Source organism: Xiphophorus couchianus, chromosome 7 (genome assembly GCF_001444195.1).
Source record: "Xiphophorus couchianus chromosome 7, X_couchianus-1.0, whole genome shotgun sequence".
Lineage (NCBI taxonomy): Eukaryota > Metazoa > Chordata > Actinopteri > Cyprinodontiformes > Poeciliidae > Xiphophorus > Xiphophorus couchianus.
In genome coordinates, this window is record NC_040234.1 from 22,202,354 (window position 1) to 22,224,854 (window position 22,501).

Genomic DNA, 22,501 nt, shown 5'->3' on the forward strand with positions numbered 1-22,501 from the left:
TGACAAAGAATGAAACAACACAGTTAATCATTCATAATTAGAGCCACAGGAATTTAATTACAGCCATTCATAATTCAGCAAACAATGTACGACTAAATCAAAGTGCTTAATAACCACCCTAGAAACTCACAAGTCTCCCAGGCATGGTGCTGAGCTCGGGGATATGCGCTTCACCCCAGCCAGCCAACCAGCGCAGCAAGCTGCGTTCAATCACACATTGACGGGAGGAGAGAGTTGTTTGCTTCATCTCGCTGGGGTACATAAGACATGTTGTAAGTCTTACTCATTATTTATTTATTAGACTTCTTGATCTGGGACCTGAGTTCAAATTTTGTACCATAAGCAAAAATTGTGAAATGGTAGGACAATAAAAATCCTGGAATCCTTGAATAAGATTTTTTTATTTGTCATTATGTTTCTAGAACACAACGAAATTGGAGTGGTACCCTCAGTAATAAATAGATAAATAAATACAATTTTAATCAGTCCTCAGGGTGCAGCATAAGGGTGTGGGTGTCTGCAGGGGTGCAGAGAGGATGGAAAGTGGACAGATTAATTCCACAGCTCTTGGGAAAAAGCTGTTTCTTAGCCAAAAGGTTGTGTGCTGTATATATTTGTACCATGTCCCAGACGGCAGCGGTACAAACACTTTGTACTTTGCCCTCGGTGGGTGGGATCAGTGGCAATACAACTGGCCTTCCTTTGCAGTCTGCCTCATATATTAGGTCCAGGTTTGGTAACTGACTCCCCACGATCTACTGGGCAGTTTTCACCATCCTGGCCAATTTCCTGAGGAAGAAGAGTCTTTGTCGGGCCATCTTCATCAGAAGAGGTGTTCAGTGGCCAGGTCAGGTTAGAGGTGATGTGGATACCCAGGAATTTGATTTTGTCCATGCGCTCCACCTCCTTCCCTTGAATTGTAATAGCTGGGCACACTGTCCTCCTGGACCTTCCATAGTCCACTATGACCTCTTTGGTCTTGCTGGTGTTGAGCACCAGGTTATTTGATTAACACCACTGGGACAGGTTCTGGATCTTCTCTTTATACAGGGTCTCATCATCGTTTGTTATCAGACCCACAACGGTGGTATCATCTGCAAACATTAGAGCCCTGTTAGAGGAGTGGATGGCTACACAGTCGTGGTCGGACAGAGAAGATTGTGAAGAAAAGAACCAGACTAAGCATACAGCCCTGTGGGATGCTTGTATTGAAGACGAGGGTGGATGGAGTTTGGTTCCCTATTCTCCAAACCTGAGGCCGATGAGAAAGTCCCTGATCCAAAGGCACATTGATGTTGAAAGTCCCAGATCATTGAGATTCACTATCAGCTTCTCCAGGACGGTGATGTTAAATGCTGAACTGATGTCAACAAATAGCATCCTAACATCAGTGTTAGGATGCTGCAGATGTGTCAGGGCTGTGTGTAGTTCCATGGAGACAGCATCCTCTGTGGACAGGTTCCTCCTATAGGCAAACCGGTGCCTGTCCAGACCAGCAGGAAGGTTATCCTTGATGTGTTTTAGGATGATCCTCTCAAGCACTTCCTAATGACTGGAGTTAGTGTGACTGGGTGGTAGTCATTTAGGCCAGTCACAGCAGATTTTTTGGTACAGCAGCTGCTTAACTTCTGTAAGTTAACTTGAAAAAGTGAAACATGTGAACTTTGCTCATATGAAAAAGTAATATGAAAGCAAAGCAAGAAAGGGACAGAGGAGGACTAACAATAAACAGAAGAAAATTATCTAATATCACTCAAAACTTGTAGGAGTCAAAACAAATGAGAGGTTCTATTTAGCTAACAGGGCCACAGAAGGGCCCTGTTAGCTGGACTCCCTGGTCAGGGTCATTTCCTTGAGACAGAAAATTGCTGTTTTGAAGGCTCTGCAAATTTTAGCTACATTTAAGACTTTAAAAATGATATTTAATTTATGCAAGTTAAATATAATTTAGTTTTTTCAAATCTAGTGTTAATTTAGCTATTTTTACATCTCACAGTATACAGTAAGCTTCATAGCTGTTGTAATGGATTTAAGTCAAGTCATTACACAGCGCAGCAAGAAAGTGTTTGGCTCCTCATAGAATTAATCTGTTTTGATGTTTTTTGTCAAACTTCAATCTTTCTGATCAACAAACAAATTTAAATGTCAGTCAAAGATGAGCTAATAAACACAAAATAAGGGAAAACAAAACGCTGTCCAAACTAATGTGGACCTTTCTGAAAAAGTAATTGCACCTAAAACCTCTTTTTGTCTTGGCGGAACCTATGGATGCCATTTTCACCCAGTCTCACTGCCATAACAATGCATATGAGATGCAATGCCTGAACTTCACTATTTTTCTTCACTTCAAAATAACGGCCACTTCCTTTCACCGTTTGTGTGGCCCAAATGGCAGCGTGCACCCCTACCATATATCAAAATGTGCGGCTTGATCCTGTGAAGTGTGCTAATATTTCTGTTGGCATTTCAAGTAACCATGGTGACGTAATTAGTGAAAAACGAGCCAAAATCAAATCAAAACAAACTTTTTTTTTCTTTTCTAACTGAAAAGAAAAAAAAACTGAATTCTGTCTGTTTTTTTTAGATGAGATTTAGTTTGATGAGATTTAGAGATGACAATAAATCTCATCAAACTGAGATTTAGGGGCATCTCAGTTTGATGCCCATAACTGAGAGACACAATGGACTTTCAATATAAGACCAACACACCAAAAGGATTTTGAGTGTCAGGCGTGTCTGGGTTACATTCAAAGTCTATGTGGAATCGTGTCGAGGGTCGTTGAGGCGTGTTACGAGCATCTAGCGCAGCGTCATTTAACCCATTTGGAGCGACCGACACTCCGAATAGACTTTCAATGTAAACGAGACGCGCTTTACTCTCAAAACCCGTTTGGTGTGAACACACCAAAAGTGCACACGCGTTGATTTTGAAGCATCAGACAAGTCTTTGACACGCATAACGAATTTGGTGTGAACGCACCATTGGGGCTATGAAAACGCCATCTTGGTGGAACACTTACTACTGAGGAGGGCAGTACTGAAGGTCAGAGCTATGACGACGCCATCTTAGTTGGAACCCTTGCTACTGAGGAGGGCAGAGCTAGAGATTAGAACTATGAAGATGCCATCTTAGCAGAAAACTAACTGCAGGCAGGATGGCAGAAAACCAAAGTAAATTCAATTTAACCTATGAAACTTGATGCCCCTAAACTAAGAGACACAATGGACTTTCAATACAAGACCAACACATACCCTACAAAATAAGAGTCTTAATATTTTAAACAGCAGTTAATTACTGTTTTAGGCTTTCATATGAGTTGTATTGACTCTTTGTACGTGATGTTACACTCTCCAGAACTCCGGCCACTCCGCCACGATGAACATCAAAACAGCCAATATGCTCCTTTAAAGCCAGTCTACAACCAGACATCTGTAACCTAATATTGCTTGTATTTAGTTGATTTCACTTTAAAAATGGTGATAGGGTGCTACACGAATGGCTGCACAAACAACGATGCAAACCACACTTGTCATTTTATTTTATAGCTTTTAATGAGGAAAGATAAGGTGGCAATGGATAACAGCCATGAATCATAATGACTCGCAGCTGTCTCATGATAATGAGAGGCAGCCCTCTGCGTAATCGCGGAGTTGCAGTTAACACTTTTTATAAGGTAAAAAGACTAACAGTCATAGATTTATAAGTATATGAAACATATCAAATATCGCATTATGGAAAATAGGGTGTAGCGATACAATGATCACACGATATTCTACTCACTATACGATATATATCATGATATTCGGCAAACAATGTGAATATCGATTTAATTCACTTTTATGATTTTCTGAAAGATTTTAGAGGGACAGAGTGATTTTGGTGACATTTTGCATACCATAGACTTGGATTTAATTAACTGAAAACTGATTAAAAGCCTCAACTACACAATACCTCGCTTTAATGGGACAGAGACATAAGAGTCTACAGCTGGACAAAATGAATCAAAGATGCAGTGAGAAAATTAGTTTAGTCTTCGGAAATAGGCTTTTCTACCTTGACTCCCGAAGTTAGCCGTGGCTGCAAGCTGTTTACTACTAGCTGCTGGGGGAGTGGCTCTGCCTCACCCCGTAGTTATCGACTCCTTGCAGCTGCGCAGCGCCACCATTCCCCTGCTTGGATCTCTGAGTAGCTGCCTCTCAAACTGCCAGGATCTCATTGTACTCTCCTTCTCTGATATTCTTTGTCAGTTGTTAATAAGAATAATCAATCAACCATCGTCATCATGACAGTGTGCGCAGACTCTGGCTGCGGGTTTCCCCTCTTCGTCTTCCGGCTCAAAACAGACCGCCACTACCTGCTGCGTGTCCATTCTTCAGGTAATCCTTTATATACAGAACAGAAACCACTAAGCTAAAAACAAATCATGCCACCACTTCACGATCGCTCCAATATAAATAAAAACCCGGTTTACTTATTTTAGCATAACTCTGGTTTTACTTGGCCTATTAACACAATTTAAAAACTGGTGTGTACAGTAGTTTATAATATGTACTTTCAGCACAAGCTCAAAGTAAGACTAGGGGAGGCGGAGTCTTGCTGCTACGCCGTCACAAATCAGACATGTTAAAGAGACGTGTATAAGCCTATGGACCTCTATGGTTTAAAGTATCGATACTTGCGAATAAAAAATTGATACCTTCCAAGGGGGAAAAATTTATAAATATCATAGTATTGATTTAACTATACAGCCCTAATGGAAAAGGTATGTGTCTAACCATTAGTGACCTTAGAAACAGTGGTGCACCGTCATGTAACCTAACATGTATGGAAAAAACTTTTTAGCATTTCGTCTTTCGTATTTTTATGGCTGCTCCTGTGTAAGGAGAAATGCGGTTTATGACAGTGATATAAATCACGTAGTGTGAATTCAGGCAAAGTCGACAATTTGATCAACAGGGAGGGAGAATGTAGGGTTCGGTTCCTAAACTAGCTATTTACAACTTTTGTGAATACCACAGTCTATGAGCCTCGCCCAGGTGTGTTACCTTCGCAGATAAATGCGCTCAAACAAGTAGAAGCCATGAATAAACTGTCAAAAACAACTTTGGAAAACAATTTCAGTCACTCTGTTCTAACTTCCAATGTCTATCATAGCACCTAGAATGATTAGGTCAATATCCAAATATGCAAAAGGTCAATATCCCAACCAGTGTTACAAATAGGATTTGTGTGGCCTTTTAAAATAAAGCTAACTGAAAATGTCAAAATTAAAGCCTCATTGTTCCTTACCTACTACCTACATATTAAGCTGAGAAATGCAGAAACTTGAAAGGTTTATAAAAAAAAACTTGATGAACTTTCAAACTGAAGACGCAACTAAATGTAAATTTAAAAAAATACTATCAATTTAAGACTTTTATGAGCTAAAACTGAAATAATTGAAGTCAAGACTTCTTCCAACCTGGCAGAAATACCAGTTTTAACTATGAAATGAACTGAAAAACCATCACTACGTTCGCACAGTTAAAGTCAAAATAAGTCTGACTGAGACCCAACAGGATACTTGGTCTGTTTATGAGTACACAAGACCAGTTGTCAAATCGGGTGTGGAGCGGGGGAGGGAACAGGGCACTAACTGCATTGCCGGGGCTGCCAGGCTGTGCACCGCACCCTTTTACCAAACACAGGACACACCACTCTGTTTACTTCTCACAATTGAGTGAGTACAGAAAAAAAATCTCTGTGCAGCATGGTAGACAGGTCACAGACTGGCGGCTCTGAAACCACTGAATCAGCCAGATAAAATGGGTCCCCCCTCCGCAGTCACTGTTTGCTCTGTCAAAAGGGTCTCAATGGTGTTCCCCTGCCTCACGCCCAGCTCAGGCTAACTGGAAAAGTTGTTTTATTTCCCCTGGATTCACAAGCGACATCTCACACAGGTCGACCCGGGATCTCATCTGATCTTTCCTAGTGGGTTATTTTTCTGAGGTTTTTCTGTGTCTGCAGTTGTTCATTTTTCATCACCTCTCTTCCCTGATAGCCCCTCGGATGAAGATAATAGTGCTTACGGGGGCGGGACTTCACATGGAACAGTGTCTTTCATCAGAAACATTAAATAAATAGAAGGCGTCTCGGCAGAAAGAAAAAAAAAATTGAGCACGGCGAAGATGAATTTAACCCTCTTCCCTTCACAATTTTTCCCCTCTCTTTTTTAGTCCCATCAGCTGACAGCGGCTCCTGTGCGCTCCCAGCATGACGGCACATTAACCCCTCCTCTAACCCACTGCTCCACCCCACCGTAAACCCAATAGACCAAATAAGAGGTTAACAAGAAGTGGCACAAGGGAGAGAAAAATACAGTGAGAAAGAGTGGCAGTGGCAGGCCCCTTTATTGTCAAGTTTCAAATATAAAGTTAAAGATCTTTGAAAAACAAAATTTTGATGTCTTTAAAATAAGAGGGGGCACAAAGCAACAACAGGGGGTTATTGTCTGGCAGCCACAGGGGAGTCGCTGCATAATTCCCCATTCTGTCTTTTGATGGCTGCTGGAAAAAATGGGCAATAAAAGAAGAAGAAAAAAAGAAGCAAGCAAGCTGGCGCGTGGGGAAGAGAAAGAAAAGAGAATCTCTTAAGACGGCATTCATTTCCTGTGATCATACATAATATGGTTAAAAAGTAGACTTTCTTTTCTTCCTCTTTCTTCTCATGCTCCATTCAACTGATCAATGCATCCCCCTCCTCGTTCCCTCCTTTTGCTGCACTAATGTTTACATCAGATGTGAGTTTGGTGACAGGTCTTATCTGAGGCCGAAGAGCGCCGCTGTCATGTTGATTTATGGGAGCATCACACTACAACTTGTCCAAACTGAAGCCCGCAGTTCATTAATTAGGGAACTAGAACTTTGAAGTTTGTCGATAGGGGAGGGCAAGACGCTTTTCGACAGCATGTGCATCGAGCAGCGCGAGAGACTAGGTTTAATTTTTTTCGTCATCCCCCCAACACGCCAGTTTTTACTCTCCAAATACCAAATTCAACGGGGACAAGAGCGTAAAAAAAATCCAGTTTGTCATAGAACTTCTTCTGACCATGGACTAATAATTTACTTTGTCCAAAGTGACGTCCATATCCGCCCGTCGTTAACAAATATTAAGCCGTTTGGCTTTGAGCAAGCCCCGTCGCAAGACGGAGAGGTTATTGGCGTAGAATTCAAGAAAAAAAAGAAGCTTGGAGCGCTCTTTGCGCTGATATCTCACAATTACATGCCTTTTCTCCCTCTGCATTTCCATGTTAATTACCAAGAAAAACCTCTCTGATTTATATGCGCCCTGTTATTTTTCTTTTCCGTTTAGCCTTTCATTTTGTCCTACACACAGTTCACAAGAGCGGTCATCTTTTTTGTTTCAGACAACACGTGTACTGGATAAAAGGGTCAGTCTTCTCTTATAAAATTTGTCTGTCATCAGCTTTAGCATCTTAGTTAATAAAATATTTAACAGGTGTGTGTATTAAGGGGTAGTAATTTTGGTCTAGTTTCTTCTCTTGAAATAAGACAATTCTAGCTTACAAATAACTTTTCAGCAAGATACAGAAGCTTGTTGTATGTGAATAATTCCTTAATATTGCTAAAAAAAAGGGTGGTAGTTCCACTGGCAGATTATTTCACTTGTAACATGGGAAAAATGGCTTGTTATAAGTGCAATAAAATGCCAGTGGAACTACCACTTTTTAAAATCAATATTAAGGAATTATTGACTTAAAACAAGCGCCTGTATTTTGCGTAAAAGTTACTTCTGCAAGACAGTAAATAAGTTACAGATAACTTAATGCACTAAAATCTGCACTAGAAACTAGACTAAAAATAAAATAGATTTTGTATTTTTGTTACTAACCCCTCAAAAGTTTGAATGAGATTCTTAAGGAGTGGAGCCAGTGACCTCAGAAAAATCCTCCCCTATTAAGGAGAAAAATGGCTAAACTGTGATACAAAATTCAGATTAAACCTAACTCTTTAATTACAGGAACCCTATCATAGAAAATCTATGGCATATCAGAGACAACAAAGTAACCTGCACTTCCTTAACATGTTTGATGCACTATTCCATGCAATAGGAAGCCTGGCCAAATCCTGAGTGCATATTCTGTGCAGGTGTGTAAATATACTAATACATAACTGTCTTAAAGGTTTTTTTTTTACATCAATGACAAACATGCAGCAACTGTCGCTACATGATCGTCAAGGAAGAGTGAATGCTGCAAATCAATGACTCAATGCAATGTGCTGGATTTCCTAGATAGAAACTTTTGATTAAATATCTAACCGAGCATACTGTCATGTTTGAGATCAATAAGAATGTGTGTGTGTGATGAAATTGAACATATTTTTTCTAAAGTGCCTTGTGAAGAGAGTTGAAATTTGGCGATATGTAAATAAACTGAACTGAACTCAATTTTGGGCTTTTTCAACAAAATTTACAGGAACAAGCCACTGAAATATATCACTGTAATTAACAAACCTACATACTATACCAGCTTAACTTTTTTGAATTGAGTCATTTGAAATTGGTGAACCTGTACAATAAATTTTTGACTCTACCAGAAGAAACCCCCTCACCCCCTAAAAAAATTAGGAAATATTCCATATTTCACAGGGAGACAATTTCACAACTAGAGGCACCGTATTCTTAGCACAGTATCAGTCAGTTGTTAACATTTACCCAGCAATTCTGACATGCTAATCAGAAGCATGAGTGCACTTGATTCCCTCCCTCTCTCATTCCTCATCAGTCTGCGCTCTAAACCATAGTCTGAAAGACTGATGGAGTTCAGGGAGAACACACACATGCCTTCCATGCTCTCTCCATCTGGCCAGTCGTTTTGGAAAAGGCAGGCGGTCAGAGTGATGTCAGCCTTACCTCTTTGCTCTGCTTACTGCCTGCATGTTGCTGCTGCTGGAGGAGCTGGAGATGGAGCTGTTCCTGCTGCTTTTTGTAAAACTCTTGAAGTTGCTGCTGCAGAGGAAATGAGAAGGATGACCGAAAGAGTCAATGTTTTGCTCGCTTTGACGGGAAAAAAAAAAATCGAAGTTATTGCAGTTAACTAAAACAAACAAAATAACAAAAACATTGAGAACAAACATTTTTGTTAACTGAAGTAAACAAAAAATGTAATTAATGTGGTAAAACTATAACTACCTGGAAATCTGTCATGTGCTTATAAAGCTAAAACATATTGAAATAGGGGTATGACACCCTTTGTTTTTGTGACTATATAAGCTTTTCAAACTGATGTGAGTTTCATTTATTTATTTCCCACACAAGTAGTTTATGCCAGCAAATTACGGCACACCATAATCCTCCTTACAGTGAAAGTTGTGACAAAACACCAGTCAGTAGGTTGCTTAACAATAATTGAATATATTTTTGAAAGTGGTACATTATGTTGCGTATTCATTACCCAATCGATGTGTACCGTACATAATCACAACTCAATACTTTGACCTTTTTGAATTCTGCACCTAAAAATTAAACAAAGTATGAAAAAAACTAAAATTACAACTAATGAAATCTAAACTGAAATTAAACAATATTATAAATATATAAAAGCTAGCTGATATTATAAAAGCTAGCAAACACACTCTGAAAACTAATTAAAACTAACTCAATCAGTCAAACAAAAAGTCACAAAAAAATAAAGCTAAACTACAATGAAAAACCCAGAACTATTGTGTCTGAAAGAAGTGAGTCAGCGACAAAGTGGCACATTTTACCTGCTGTAGCATGAGGGCCTGCTGCTGCTGGAGGAGGACCTGGAGCTGCTGAGGGCTCAGGACTTGCTGCTGAAGAATCTGCTGCATTTGCTGTGGAGTTATCACTTGAGGTGTCATCATAGCCACTGACACTGGAACCTGCACAGACAAGTTGCAGTGAGGGGAAAAAAAATAAGCAAAAGCCAACTTACATTGTCTAAGGATACTAAATACTGAGTTACCAAATCCGGCCCACCACAGCTATTTCTGTGGCCCTCTAAACCTCTGAGAACATCAAGATAACAGTTGTGCTTAAATATAATTTAATAAATCAAATCAGTTTTGATTGATATGGCCAAATGGCATCAATGTGAAAAGATGTCAAATAGTATTTAATCTTAAGGAGTACAAATTGAACGCAGAGAAAGATATATTTTAATAATTTGTCAGTTCAGCCTGTCACAAAAAGCAATTAAACAATTAATTGTACAATTTTCATTTTGATGATTAATATATTTTGACGGGCAACTTTGTTTACAGAGAGTTCATAATGGATTTTATTTATGATTTTGCTTGTGTTTTCTTTCTGTTTCATTTATTGTTTTTGGTTGATTGATGTTTTATTTTAGATATTTAAAATGCTGCCCATTTCTAGTATTAAGTGTTCTGTACAAAATTATGGTTCACTAGTGCTTAAGGCAGTGAACTTACATTATTAGCTGTTATAAACATATCACTTAAAAAAGATCTCAAATCAACAGAATTGTCCTATTATAATAATAGGATAATAATAATGATATCGTCCAGCAAAATTTAAGATTGTGCAACCCTGTCGTTAATAGGTAGTTTTATCAAAACATTCTGCCATAACCGGCTCTTTGAAATTGAGTTTGCCATTCCTGGTGTAAAGGGATCCTTTGACTAAATCATGAGTCATATCCATTCCCTATCTTCACAAGTCAATCATTAAAAACAGAAATGCACTGTACATAGTCAAAAATACAGTCAACAAATAACAGAACATATCCCTGCAACAAGCAGGGAGACTGCTCTTTAAGCTACAGTAAATGGACTGAAGTTAAATTGTGCTTTTTGTCACAGTCGCTCTGTTGAAACTCACAAAGGCACACAGATTCATACACACATATACAAATCTATGAGAAAACTGGGGTTAAGTGTCTTTCTGGGGGAAACCCAACACTTTCCTAATGCAAAACAACTTCTCTTCCCATTGATAAAACACGGTGGCAGCAGCATCATGCTATGGGAATGTGCTTGAGGTTGAGTTATGAACAGATATGGACTCCATTTATAAGCCAGGCAACTCCTGAAAGCGGCTAGGTGGACTAGGTGTTTATTTAGTATAAATAAGCATTGATGAAGTTGCTGTTTCAGTTAACCTCCCCACAATGCTTTGCTACATCACTGTCACTTTCACATGAACAAACCTGCTCCACTTCCCAAACAGCAACAAGTTGGAAATAAATATTGGTTGCTAATATAAGCCTGGTTTTATTTACCAGATCAATTTTGATATGTTAATAATAGACTAATATTGAACCAATACTGATCAGTTAAAAAATTACTAACATCGGCCGATATCCATATCAGTACCACTATATTGTTCTTCCCTAATTTAGGTGGATCAGTTCGTCATGTAAAGCATGATCATGGTTTAGAAAATTAAAGAGCAGTCATTCTAAATATGAACTTATATGCAGAGAAGAAAAGATCCTAAATGCTATAAAATGGACAAACAAAAGGAAAAAGGAAAATACTACTGAATTAAAATACAGATCAAAACAACAAAAATAACAGTATAGATTAGATCATTATGACTGTATTAAACAACATGTTTTTTTCTATTACGTTTTTAAATTAAAAGTGTTCTCACCATGTTGTATATTTGTGTCAATATCTTAAAACTGTGTGTGTGTTTTTTTAAGCATTTTGTGAGTTCCCACTGAGGATGTGAAAGACTGCATCCAAAACTCCTGTGGTTCACTCGCTGCACCCACTCGCCGTGTCATGTCCGACTATCTCATTAGAGACGCTGTCAGCGGCGATGTACTGTTTTAAAGATGCCGATAGCCCCAAGGAGGAGCAAGGAAGGGAGGACTAGGAGGAACCGCGGCGGCAAAAAACACTAGAGGGCCTCTAATTCTTACAGGAAAGGTGTAAGTGCATGACTCCTCCAAACAAGTGATTTGTTGTGACATTGAGAGAGTGTCCACATTTGTCAGAGAGCCTTAATTGCTCCGATGACACGAGGCAGTCGGAGTGTGTCAGGGAACGCCGCCACTTGCCTCTGTGATGTGAAACGCCATTAAAATCCCCTTACCTTAACATTCAGATGACAAACAGCGAGGCACTGCGCTGGATGTTGTGTCTATTGTGCTTTTTTTGCGCGAAGACAGCGACAAGGAATACACAAGCACATCTCTGCTCCTGTCAACAGTCCATGCTGATGCTGACACCCCATCGTCACAGAGGAAGCCACATTTCCGAGCCTCTCAGAGCTAATGACAGTCCTTTGAATTTTTCATGTGTTTCTGAATGTAATTTAGCTGTTTAAGACTTTTTTTTTGGACATCCGTATAAGCTTAATTATTTTTCTTAGCATAGCGTTTAAACAAAAACAAAGCCGTGCCATAGTCAGCAGAAGAAAGGAGCTGTGATATGAAATGAAGAAGCAGCTTTGATGCTCTCCGCTAAGTTTTTTGAGCCGGACTACGGGGCCAAGGCCCCACCCAGGACCAACGGCTCCACTTTTCTCATTTCCAGCATCGAGGCGCAGGGAACAAAATGCAATATTAATTCCCCCCCGTGTTACGTCTTAATATGCAGTTCATCTTGTCTTGTTATTTGCGTAGCCACATCCCCCCCATTTCCTAATTTCACAGTCATTATCCACTGAAGTCCTTTTTTTCCCGAGCATCACTAATTTTGATGAACATTTTGAAGGTCAACGGAGCAGCCCCCGTCTTGCGGAGATGCGAGTCCAATATGTCCTATTACTATTATTAATGGATGCCTAGAGGATTAGAAATACCACCTGATTTTTTTTAGGAGTTTAATTCTACTGCATGTTTGTCTTTTTTTTAAGCAGGAAAAAGTTGCACATATTTGATGTGTATTTGCCTCATGATTGTGATGATGATATGTAACAAAATGTAATGTTTACTGCTCGTTTCATAATTGATGAATGCATAATGTTATGATATAAAGCAATTTGAACTGCCTTGTTGCTGAAATGTGATATACAAATAAAATTTTCCAAAAAAATATACATATCTTAGGGGGCACCAACTGCAGCTGGTGGCTCATTTAAATAGCCTGGCACGCCAATTTTTACCAATACCAATTTATTTATTTTTTGTAATAACTGATAATCTTAGTTAATTGAAAAACATTTTAAAAATATCTGGGAAGGACTGGGTTTGTAAATCAAGCTGTGACTAATAAACCATCATACAAAACCATGCCTGATGTGGTTTTATCATGTCCTTGATGAAATACACTGGAATTGAATTGAAATATGTGAAAAGTTAGCCAAACTACTAAATTAACTAAACTAACCTAAAAACAATCTGTTCCTTTAGTCTTTAATTTTTCAAATTTGGAAAACAAACCAAACGTGTACAACAAGGTCTGTCTATCAGTCCTTTCTCACAGCAGATGGAAAAGGAATAGTGTCTGATTTTCAGAACGTTGCAGATGTAGATAAGATTGGTCGATAATAACATGCAAGTATCGTCTGATTGTGCAAAATCAGGAAAATCGGTTCACTCCTACATTTGTTTTCTTGTAACTCCACAATAATGCATAGCTCAGTAGGAGAAAATGATAATAAAACTCAAAGGTAACAGATGCTTTACAATCCTAGGCGATAGTCCATCCTTCAGCGTAACAGTGTGAATTCATGGTTTCACACTTTGTTTTTGTCAGGCTCATAGTAACTACAGCAAGAGCAGCTTCCTCTCTATGCAGAGGCTATTACAGACCCCCATTTTATTACCCATTACTACTGAGGTCATTAGCAGCAAGAGGGATTGTGTGCTTCTTAACCTATTGATCAATGTAACTACTATCATTTAATCCTGTGCTAAAGGAGTGAAAATCTCCCTGAAAGGAGGGCAACGCGGGGGGAGGAAACTATTGAGTAGAATGTCCAGGGGGGGGGGGGGGGGGTGACATGGGTGGGGATGGGCCAAAGGGGGAGAGGGTACTTTGACTGTTAAATACTGCCTTGGCCACTGTATCGTGCTCATTTAACGCAAAAAACACACGCCAGTCGCCATTTAGAGCACTCCCTCACAGTGCCCCCACCCCTAAAAAACAGGATCAGAAGCGGGCTAATAACTGGAGGAATACACAGAGCCTAGCTCTACGAGAGGTGTGTGTGTGTGTGTGTGGGAAAAAGAGGACACTCCGAGGATGCCAGAAATAGCTGACGTTTATGAATTTCACGAAGGTGTGGCACTCTCCAGGTGCCTCCCTGTACGTAAACATTCAAAAGAGTTGGAACATTCTCACACAGCTGCAGAGTAACTGGAGGCAAAATACTGTACCAGCACGGGCCTGCTGGCCAAACATACACACACACGCAGACAGAAACAGATGCACAAATGTAAACTGTGGTATGTTCGCAGCAACCAGTACAGACAGACATTTGCAGCTCATAAAATACTGCATAGCAAAAGAATATAGGAAACATATGTTGTATTTTGACTATATATATGTAAATCCACTATACTTTCCCTACTTAAAAAAAACAACAAAACACTTAGAGAAAACAAATTCAGCTATTTGGAAATAAGTCCACAATCAAAACTAGAGCTGGCAAGCTATAAGTGGTGGAACAATCCACTAATTAGAAACCTATTAGCATTTTTTTAATAAGGTTGAGTGATCAGTGTAATAAATTCCCCTTCAATAAGCTGCTAGCAAATCTAGAAAGTGTTTTTGCTATGAATTCCATCAAAGTAGCAACAATGAGTCTTATAGATAATAATTTCATAGCTATAAAATCACATTTATATTTATAACAATACGTGTATGTATACATAACTATAATAGCTCATATGTTGAATCATTTTGGCAACAGAAGGAATTTTAGTTGTACTTTGATCATTTTTCCTTTCATAACTTATCAAATATATGTGTTAATAGAGGGATGCCATCATATATTTTTCAGGGTTATAACACTAGGAGAACCTCATGGATGTCTATGCTTAATCGCAAGCCAGAGGCCAAACTAGGTGTGAAGGAACAGCGGAAAGAGCTACGTGACAGTCGCTGTCAATACGCACATATGCACGCACACATTAAATGAAGGAAAAGAAGGTGAACATCAGTGAGACAGTCTCCTGGACTGGTCAAAAAGGTACAGCAAGGCTGATAGAGAAGTAAAAAGAGAAAAAAAAATGTATCAAATTTTCTTTCATGCTCCCTGGGGTCATCTTGTTTTCTGGGTGGGGGGAATTAATCAAACAGAATGGAAAAGAGAGGGAAAAAACCCCTCTCCCCCAAAAGAAACAAATAAGCTCTGAAGAAATCAGACCGGAGTCCGTTCGTCTGTTGTTGTTTTTTTTTCTACCTTGGCCGACTGTAGCGCGACAGGAAGGGGGTCGTGGGGAAGAAACGGCTTCCCATGCCGACTATGATCTCCTGCGTGGAAACATTGCCAAAATGAGGATTTCACGGCAGCTATTGTATTCAAGTGATGTGTGAACATAATTAGCCGCTGACAAGACTGGAAGGACTAATTCCATATTAGCCATTCAGGTTGATTGAAATCTCTCATGTGGAGAGCATTTTCTTCCCTCAGACAGAGTCACTGCAGATTTTTACAGTACAATAATAGCTTTTGTTTTGTTAAACGGAATACAGAATATTGAAAATTCTTCAGCAGGACAATAATTTCTAATTAGAATAACAAGTTTAAAAACAATAAAAAATGAGAGAGCAAAGCAAAGCAATTTGTCAGCTCACCTCATCTGAGGGGTGTTTGCTTTTTCCTCGTCATCCACAATCAGGAAGTTTGGTAAATATTTACAGCCAAAATAATCGGGGTGTTCACAGCCACGTTTAGTTTAGTTGCGCTGTATATTCTGGGTTTTATTTCTGGAGGCCGATGGGGCCACAAAATATCAACGGCAACTGTAAAAATAAAAAGCTTCAAACTGCATTTTAATTAACGTGTCAATTATAAATAAACAAGTTCTTCTAGCAGAGCCCCCCAAACCCAGCGTTCGGTTTAAACAAACTCCAAAGTGAAACGAGTCAGCCAGCAATATTGAAAGCAATACTGAAGGCAGGTGACTTTTTTGCCTCTGACACACACATTTTGTCCCTAACATGAAGAAAATTTTATATATTACAATATTACATTGACATGTTTCTTAAAACTAAGCATATTTTATTGAATTTAAACTAAAAAATGAGAAGTTCTGACTAAATCTGATGCACTGATTAATTTAAACTTTAAAATTGTTTTAGAAGTGTCCTGTTATTTTTTATTTTTCAGGCCATTCCTCCAGGTATGTATTTCACACCTTTTAGATAAATATAAGATTTAGCTAATATATTCAGTCTGACTGTTCCTACACACACACCGCTGCTCACCGTCTTCACCTTTGCACTGTAGCCGTAATCTGCATGCCTGTGTTCCACAGTTCACCACCTCGGCATGGTCGCAAAGCGCCACACGCTTTCAGAGGCATTGTTTGAGTGGGTTGAGATTTAATTAAGATGGCAGCCCCTAAAAAAATCCTCCTCAACTGGAACTGTAGTCAAAGCCTCATACAAGGCGGATACATCCCTTGTATGGATTGTTTCTATTTTCTGCCGGCTAATCCTCGTTTCCATGACAGCAGACGCAAGTTTTGCCGCTTCTTTCCAAGTTTCCTTATGCCGTTCATATTAAAATTTTATTGAAATATGCAAACAGCAACTTAAAAAGCGTAAAAGTGAATAATTTTCTCTCTAACATGTCAACAACCTGACATCCTCATAACTTTGGATGAGAGATAAAAGCAAATTTCCTCATTGTGTTATCTTATTGTCATTTGGCATCTCGACCTTTTCAGGCATATGTCAGCTCGAGTGTAAAGTTAATGGCCTTTTTTGTGAAAGAGAGATGTGCATACTTCAAGCGCTACAGAAAAGGAAGGTGTGGGGGAAGCCGTTTCCAAGTGAAAACACGTTTGTTTTCACTTGGAAATACCAGCGAGTAACAGAAGACGGCAGCTGGTGATTCCCTATATCACTTCCAAACTATTCCCTTGTCTGGAAGGGACTGCTTTGTACTGACAGGGGGTCAGTACAAAGCAGACCCAGTGAGTTAAACGGGTGGGGGTGCATCCCACCACCCCTTCTTTTTCTTTCTTTGGGTACACAGCTAATATTTGATTCCCTAGGTGGTGGTTTTAGAAATGACAGGTGCTGCAACTACACATGTAACTCTCTTGCCTGAAAGGGCTAATGCACTACTAATGAACAATAAATCAACTTTGATTACAAACTGTCAACCCAATCAGCTCGCAGTCCAACACTCCCCTTTTTACTTGCCCCCCCCAAGTAAACTTCGCTAGTCCCGGCCACACGGCTGCACGGCATTACGGTGAGAACGCTGCAGCTCCTCCGTCCTCCATCCCCGATCTTTTTTTTTTTTTTTTGAGCACTGATGCAAGGAGTTGAAACTTTATAAAAAACAAAATAAAGCAGAAACAACGTTAAATGTAAATGGACAATAAACAACAACACTTTTCTTAGTTTTGTTTGGAAGAGAAGTAGTGAAAAAGTTTTTTTTAAGGGAGAGAAATCTCAAAGAAAAGCTTCATGCACTCTAAACTTTACAGCGGGATGACATGTGGAGTGACAACATTGTTTGTGGTGACTGTGTCAAATATAGAGCTGTCTCCAACCTCTGTCTTAATTCGCTCTGGCACCCTGAAGAGAGTGAGAATTAACCAGTACTGCAGCTGGGAGTGAGAAAAATATATGTATACAATCCTCACAAATGCACACTGAAGAAACCCTAGAGGAAAACATGTTTCAAGGTTTTACCCTTGAGGATTTTCTTCAACAAGAAGTGAAGAATTAATAGTAATAATAATAATAATGAAAAGTTACGTGTAAAAAACAGACAGCAACTCATTCCCTGTTTTTCTAAGAACTTTCCGTAATTCAAAGAGGAGGCAGCAGACCACCAGATCCTAGAACTAGTTGACTGTCAGCAAAGTAAATAAAACTAATCAAACACTGCCAGAAGTTCATAGAAAAGCTTATATAAAGCTTTTCCATAAAGAGCATATGTTTTTTAACTTTCAATAAAAACATTCACTTCCATCAAGCAATAAAACAGCAGCGCAAACAAGTAAACAAAAACATCTGGATTAAATTTTCTAAAAAGCAGCACATGCACATTCAGTCTCCGTGTAGAACCCGGCCCAACACAATACGATGATATCACATCTGCTATCATCTTTCTCTTACTGGTCTCTGTGACAAACTAAATCCCGGGATAACTCCTCTGCTTCTACGAAATGGCATGACAGAAATAAGCAGTTACTATGACATAATGTCAGCAGCGGACAGACAACAAAGCTCCTTCCTCCTTCACATCCTCCGGTCAAATTAAATTGTCAAGTTCTTTTTTTTTTTGTTAAACACAAGAAAGCTGGCAAAAATCAGACAAATCAATCATATTGACAAACCTGACAAACTCCATTTAGCTGGCAGGGTAAACAAGAGTGCCGGGCCACGCGGTGCGGAGTGAAGCAGAGCGGAGAACTCAGCGGAGAGCGAAAGAGAGAGAGTGAGACAGTGAGCGAGCGAGAGAGCGAGTGAGAGAGAGACAGAGAGTGAATGAGAGAGGCGCTCAGTCGGGCTTGGAGAGCAGGGCAGGTTGAGGAGAAGCGCCGCCGAGACTCCAGCCTTACTCGGGATACGGACAGATTGCACGCGCGAGGTTGTTCCCCGGCTGACAAGATACAAAACTACCCAATCAACCACGCCCTTCTCAACCAATCACAAGCAGCCCTCTCTAAACATAATCAATTCAAATCGGGGTGAAAAAAAGGCATGTGGGTGTGGGGGTTGGGGGGGTATTGCAGGTGAAACTGTGTCTTTGTGAGGGGGCCCCTTTAAAAAAAAAGAGAGCAATGAAAGAAAGAGAGGGAAGGGAAGGGTGTGTGTGTGTGTGTGTGTGTGTGTGTGTGTGTGTGTGTGTGTGTGTGTGTGTGTGTGTGTGTGTGTGTGTGTGTGTGTGTGGGGGGGGGGGAGGGGGGGCGAGTCACAGTTGATGGCTGTTAACCCTTTGACCCTTTTCCTGGGACTCTGGCCGTGCCACTGAAACAATGGAGGCTTAAAGAAAACAGGCCTTTAATTAAAGAGTAGATAAGTAAACACAGCTATGCGGTAGAAAGAAAGAAACCGGCGGCCGCTATCAGTGCCTTTATTGTTCGTTTAAATGGTAATGTTTACACAGCCGCAACAAAATCACGACTCATTTGAACACAGCAACTACACACAGCAACTTCATAAAATTCTCACAAGAGACAATACACTATTTATCTTAACAAACAAAATGCAACGTTTTGAGTAGTCAGCAAAAAAAAAAAAAACTTAAAGTATTTTTGCAGTTTTTTAAACTCTTATCCTGCAGTTTGCCTTCAGAAAAGCTTAAACCCATTTACATTAACAGCTAAGGGTAGAGCAGCTACAGTGCAATCCATCTAATTCCACCCCCAATGAGAGCAATTAACTGTCATGATATCATCACACTCTCCAACACGCCATGTGCACTCAGCTAGGGTAAGAAAACAAGACCCTGCCACCTACTGGGGATCTTGGTCAACTCACCTTGAGGCATGAGTGAGCACCCCCTCCATTTACTCCCCCCATCATTTCCTTTGATGACGCTGAGCATCTCCGAAGAGTCACATTTGTTCCCATCCTAATAAATTTAAGATTAAAAAAAAAGGAACAATCCTCTAATGAGGTGTTACGGAGTCTGAGCGAATTGAACTTAAAGAAGTAAAGATAAGATTAACACCTTGCGTTGTTCATAATAGTGACAAACACAGAGCGGAACATAACCCCTCACACCTCCCCGGCTCACGTCGAGAGCCATAAACTTCTCTTTTTGGCCAAGGATGAAGGAATGTTCCTGGGATACAATCCAGTCAGCAAACACTGCTGGTAAAATAAACAAAAGTGTCTGCTTGAGAAGCCACCACTCTCCTATGCTAATAACTTACAATAAGCTCAGGGAAAGATGGCTTGACCTATATAAATTATTGACTACTACGCCTTCAAGTGTCAAAAAGTGACAATTTCAATAGTCGTCATATGGAATAATTAAGTGGAGGGGGTGGGGGCTTTTATTTTCTGTATAACAAGCAAAGAAAAAAAAAGACAATTGACGCACTCACACTCACACAAAGTGGTTTAAGCTGCGGCCATACTCCTCTCCCCCAGCGTCCTCCCTGGGGTGGCATGTCGGCGTATTCTCAATAAAACACCTTCTTAGCAGTAATAGGCCACTGTTCTCATTTCAATGCTCCCAAAGGCCTCATGATAAATTTAGCAGACATACAGTTCAAGCTTCTCCTCTCACAGACTGTCTTTCTAATCCATTTCCTCTGTGTCTGTGCCGTGTAAAATAATTACATGTATGTGACGATGTGATACACACGTTGTATAGATTTCTTCTTCTTTTTAACACGGAGTGAAAAATCAATATTCCTGAGGCTTGAACCAGCGTCCCTAGTGATAGTTTACACAAGGGAGCTGAGCGATTGCATTCATGACAGAGTGGATGACATTATAAAATACTCCCATTTCCTGCTTGAGTTAGAGTGAAAGTATGAGTAAATGTCTGGTCTGGCCCGGGCCGCGCTCTGCTAAGATAACGACTCGGCTCCGATTACAAAAGACCTTTCCCAAAAAACAAACACAGGCCGGTGAATAAGCCACACCGGTATGCTAGCTTATGTGTCACGGCTGCTTAGGGAAAGGAAAGAAAAGGAAGAAAAAAAGAAAATGAAAGAAAAAGGAAGCAAAGAAAGTGGTGTAAAAGAAAAAAATGTGAGACTGTAACTGTTGCTTTTGTAGGAAAGCCCTGGTGACCGGGTCATTGTCAAGAGAGAACAAACACAAGCTGTTTCTAAGTGCATTTTCGAGTAAATGACTGTTTACTAGCAGAGAGAGTCAAGCAGGGCAGGTGTGGGACCTTCATAAATAACACCTGCTCTACATAAAATTGCCAAGGTAAAAATACTGCCTCGTTCTGCTATTTTTTATAAGGTGCTTAAAATATAAAAGATTTAACTCAAATAATTCAGGAAACATTTAGGAGGCAAAATTCAACTTGCACAGAGGCAACACTTGAGTGGGTTGCTTTGTCCATATTAGGCATGAGGCAGCTACCGCTGTCAATGTAGATCAGCTGTTTTTTATTTCAAAACGAACATTGTTTTTATCATAACGTAACTGCAGTGAAAAAGTTTGTAATAAGATTACAAAGAAAGTTTCCAAATCTGTGCTTGTGCTTAAACGTGTAAAGTGCTGAGGACTACAGTGTTATCTTCTTTGGCTAGTAGCTAGCATAGGTATCAAACCAAGAATTTAAAAATATTTTTGCTACTTTGGTACCGGCTGCACAGATTAAATCTACTTTAAATGAAATTCCAGAGAAATTCCTTCAATATGTTCCTTCATGGTTTATGTAGAATGGTACATAATATTAGCTTGTTTTGCTAATAGTAGTTAACCTGGTCATGAAACATCAAAAGTTACAAAACAGCTAAAAGATTTATGTTTATACTCTGGCTGGACAACAAAAAAGTCAGCACCAAAAAATAAATATTTTGTTGGACTGCCTTTTGTCTTGACTACAGCCCGCATTCGCTGTGGCATTGTTTTAATAAGCTTCTGCAATGTTAGAAGATTTATTTACAGCCATTCACCAAGATCTTCCATTGATGATGGTAGATTCTGACTGCTGTGCAAAGCCTTCTCCAGCACATCCCAAAGATTCTCATTGGGGCAAGGTCTGTACTCTGTGGTGGCCAGTGATGTCGTGTTACTGACCACTTTTGTGAGTAATGAGTAATCTAACGCGTTACTATTTCAAATCCAGTAATCAGATTAAAGTTACTAATCCAAATCACTGTGCGTTACTATTTTCTTTTGTAATCTTATATTATTTCCTCTGTGTGTCTTTGGGAGCAACCACCGTTTCTATGCGACAGTCAGCAACACATAGCGACAGAAATGTAAACAATGGAGGGAGGTGAGAGATGCGCATTTTGTTGCTGGAAAAGCAGGAACTATTTTGAGTTTCGGTTGCCAAGTCCAATTATTATAAGCGACTTTGGCCTTGTTTTTTTCTAAAGTAGGTTGCAAATGTAATGAGTCATGGCCTGCATTTTTTTGCTTGTTTTTGAACGTGAAGTTGCTTATTTGGGATTGGAAATAAGCAGAGATCCACAAAAAGCCCCAGAATTTGTCTGACATCCAGGTAGTTTTAGTCAGGCTCTGCTGTCCATCTATTCCTGGATGATCTGTCCCACTGTGTCTTTGTTAATGTCAAGTTAATATATTTGCTGTGAATGACGTCGAGATTTGCGTTGCACTCCAGAACACTGCAAACATCGAGACTACCATAATATGAACAATAAATATGCGCAATAAATGTGAAAACAGCCACAAATGAACGTGTCTGTAAAGTTGCACAAATAAATGG

General features: G+C 39.7%; 1 protein-coding gene across 9 annotated transcripts in view; it reads right to left on the minus strand.

Moving 5' to 3' along the window:
- foxp1b (forkhead box P1b) overlaps positions 1-22,501 on the minus strand; it is a 297,917-nt gene that overhangs the window by 60,774 nt on the left and 214,642 nt on the right. For 5 of the 9 annotated variants that reach the window (XM_028022520.1, XM_028022522.1, XM_028022517.1 and 2 more), the window contains 2 exons: positions 9,769-9,906; positions 8,915-9,010 (listed from right to left, as the gene is read on the minus strand). In XM_028022520.1, the coding sequence (XP_027878321.1) occupies positions 8,915-9,010; positions 9,769-9,906 (234 nt within the window). Of the gene's footprint in view, positions 1-8,914; positions 9,011-9,768; positions 9,907-12,088; positions 12,804-18,467; positions 18,717-22,501 lie in introns of those variants that run through there. The other 4 variants (XM_028022525.1, XM_028022521.1, XM_028022524.1 and 1 more) reach the window with 3 other exon arrangements.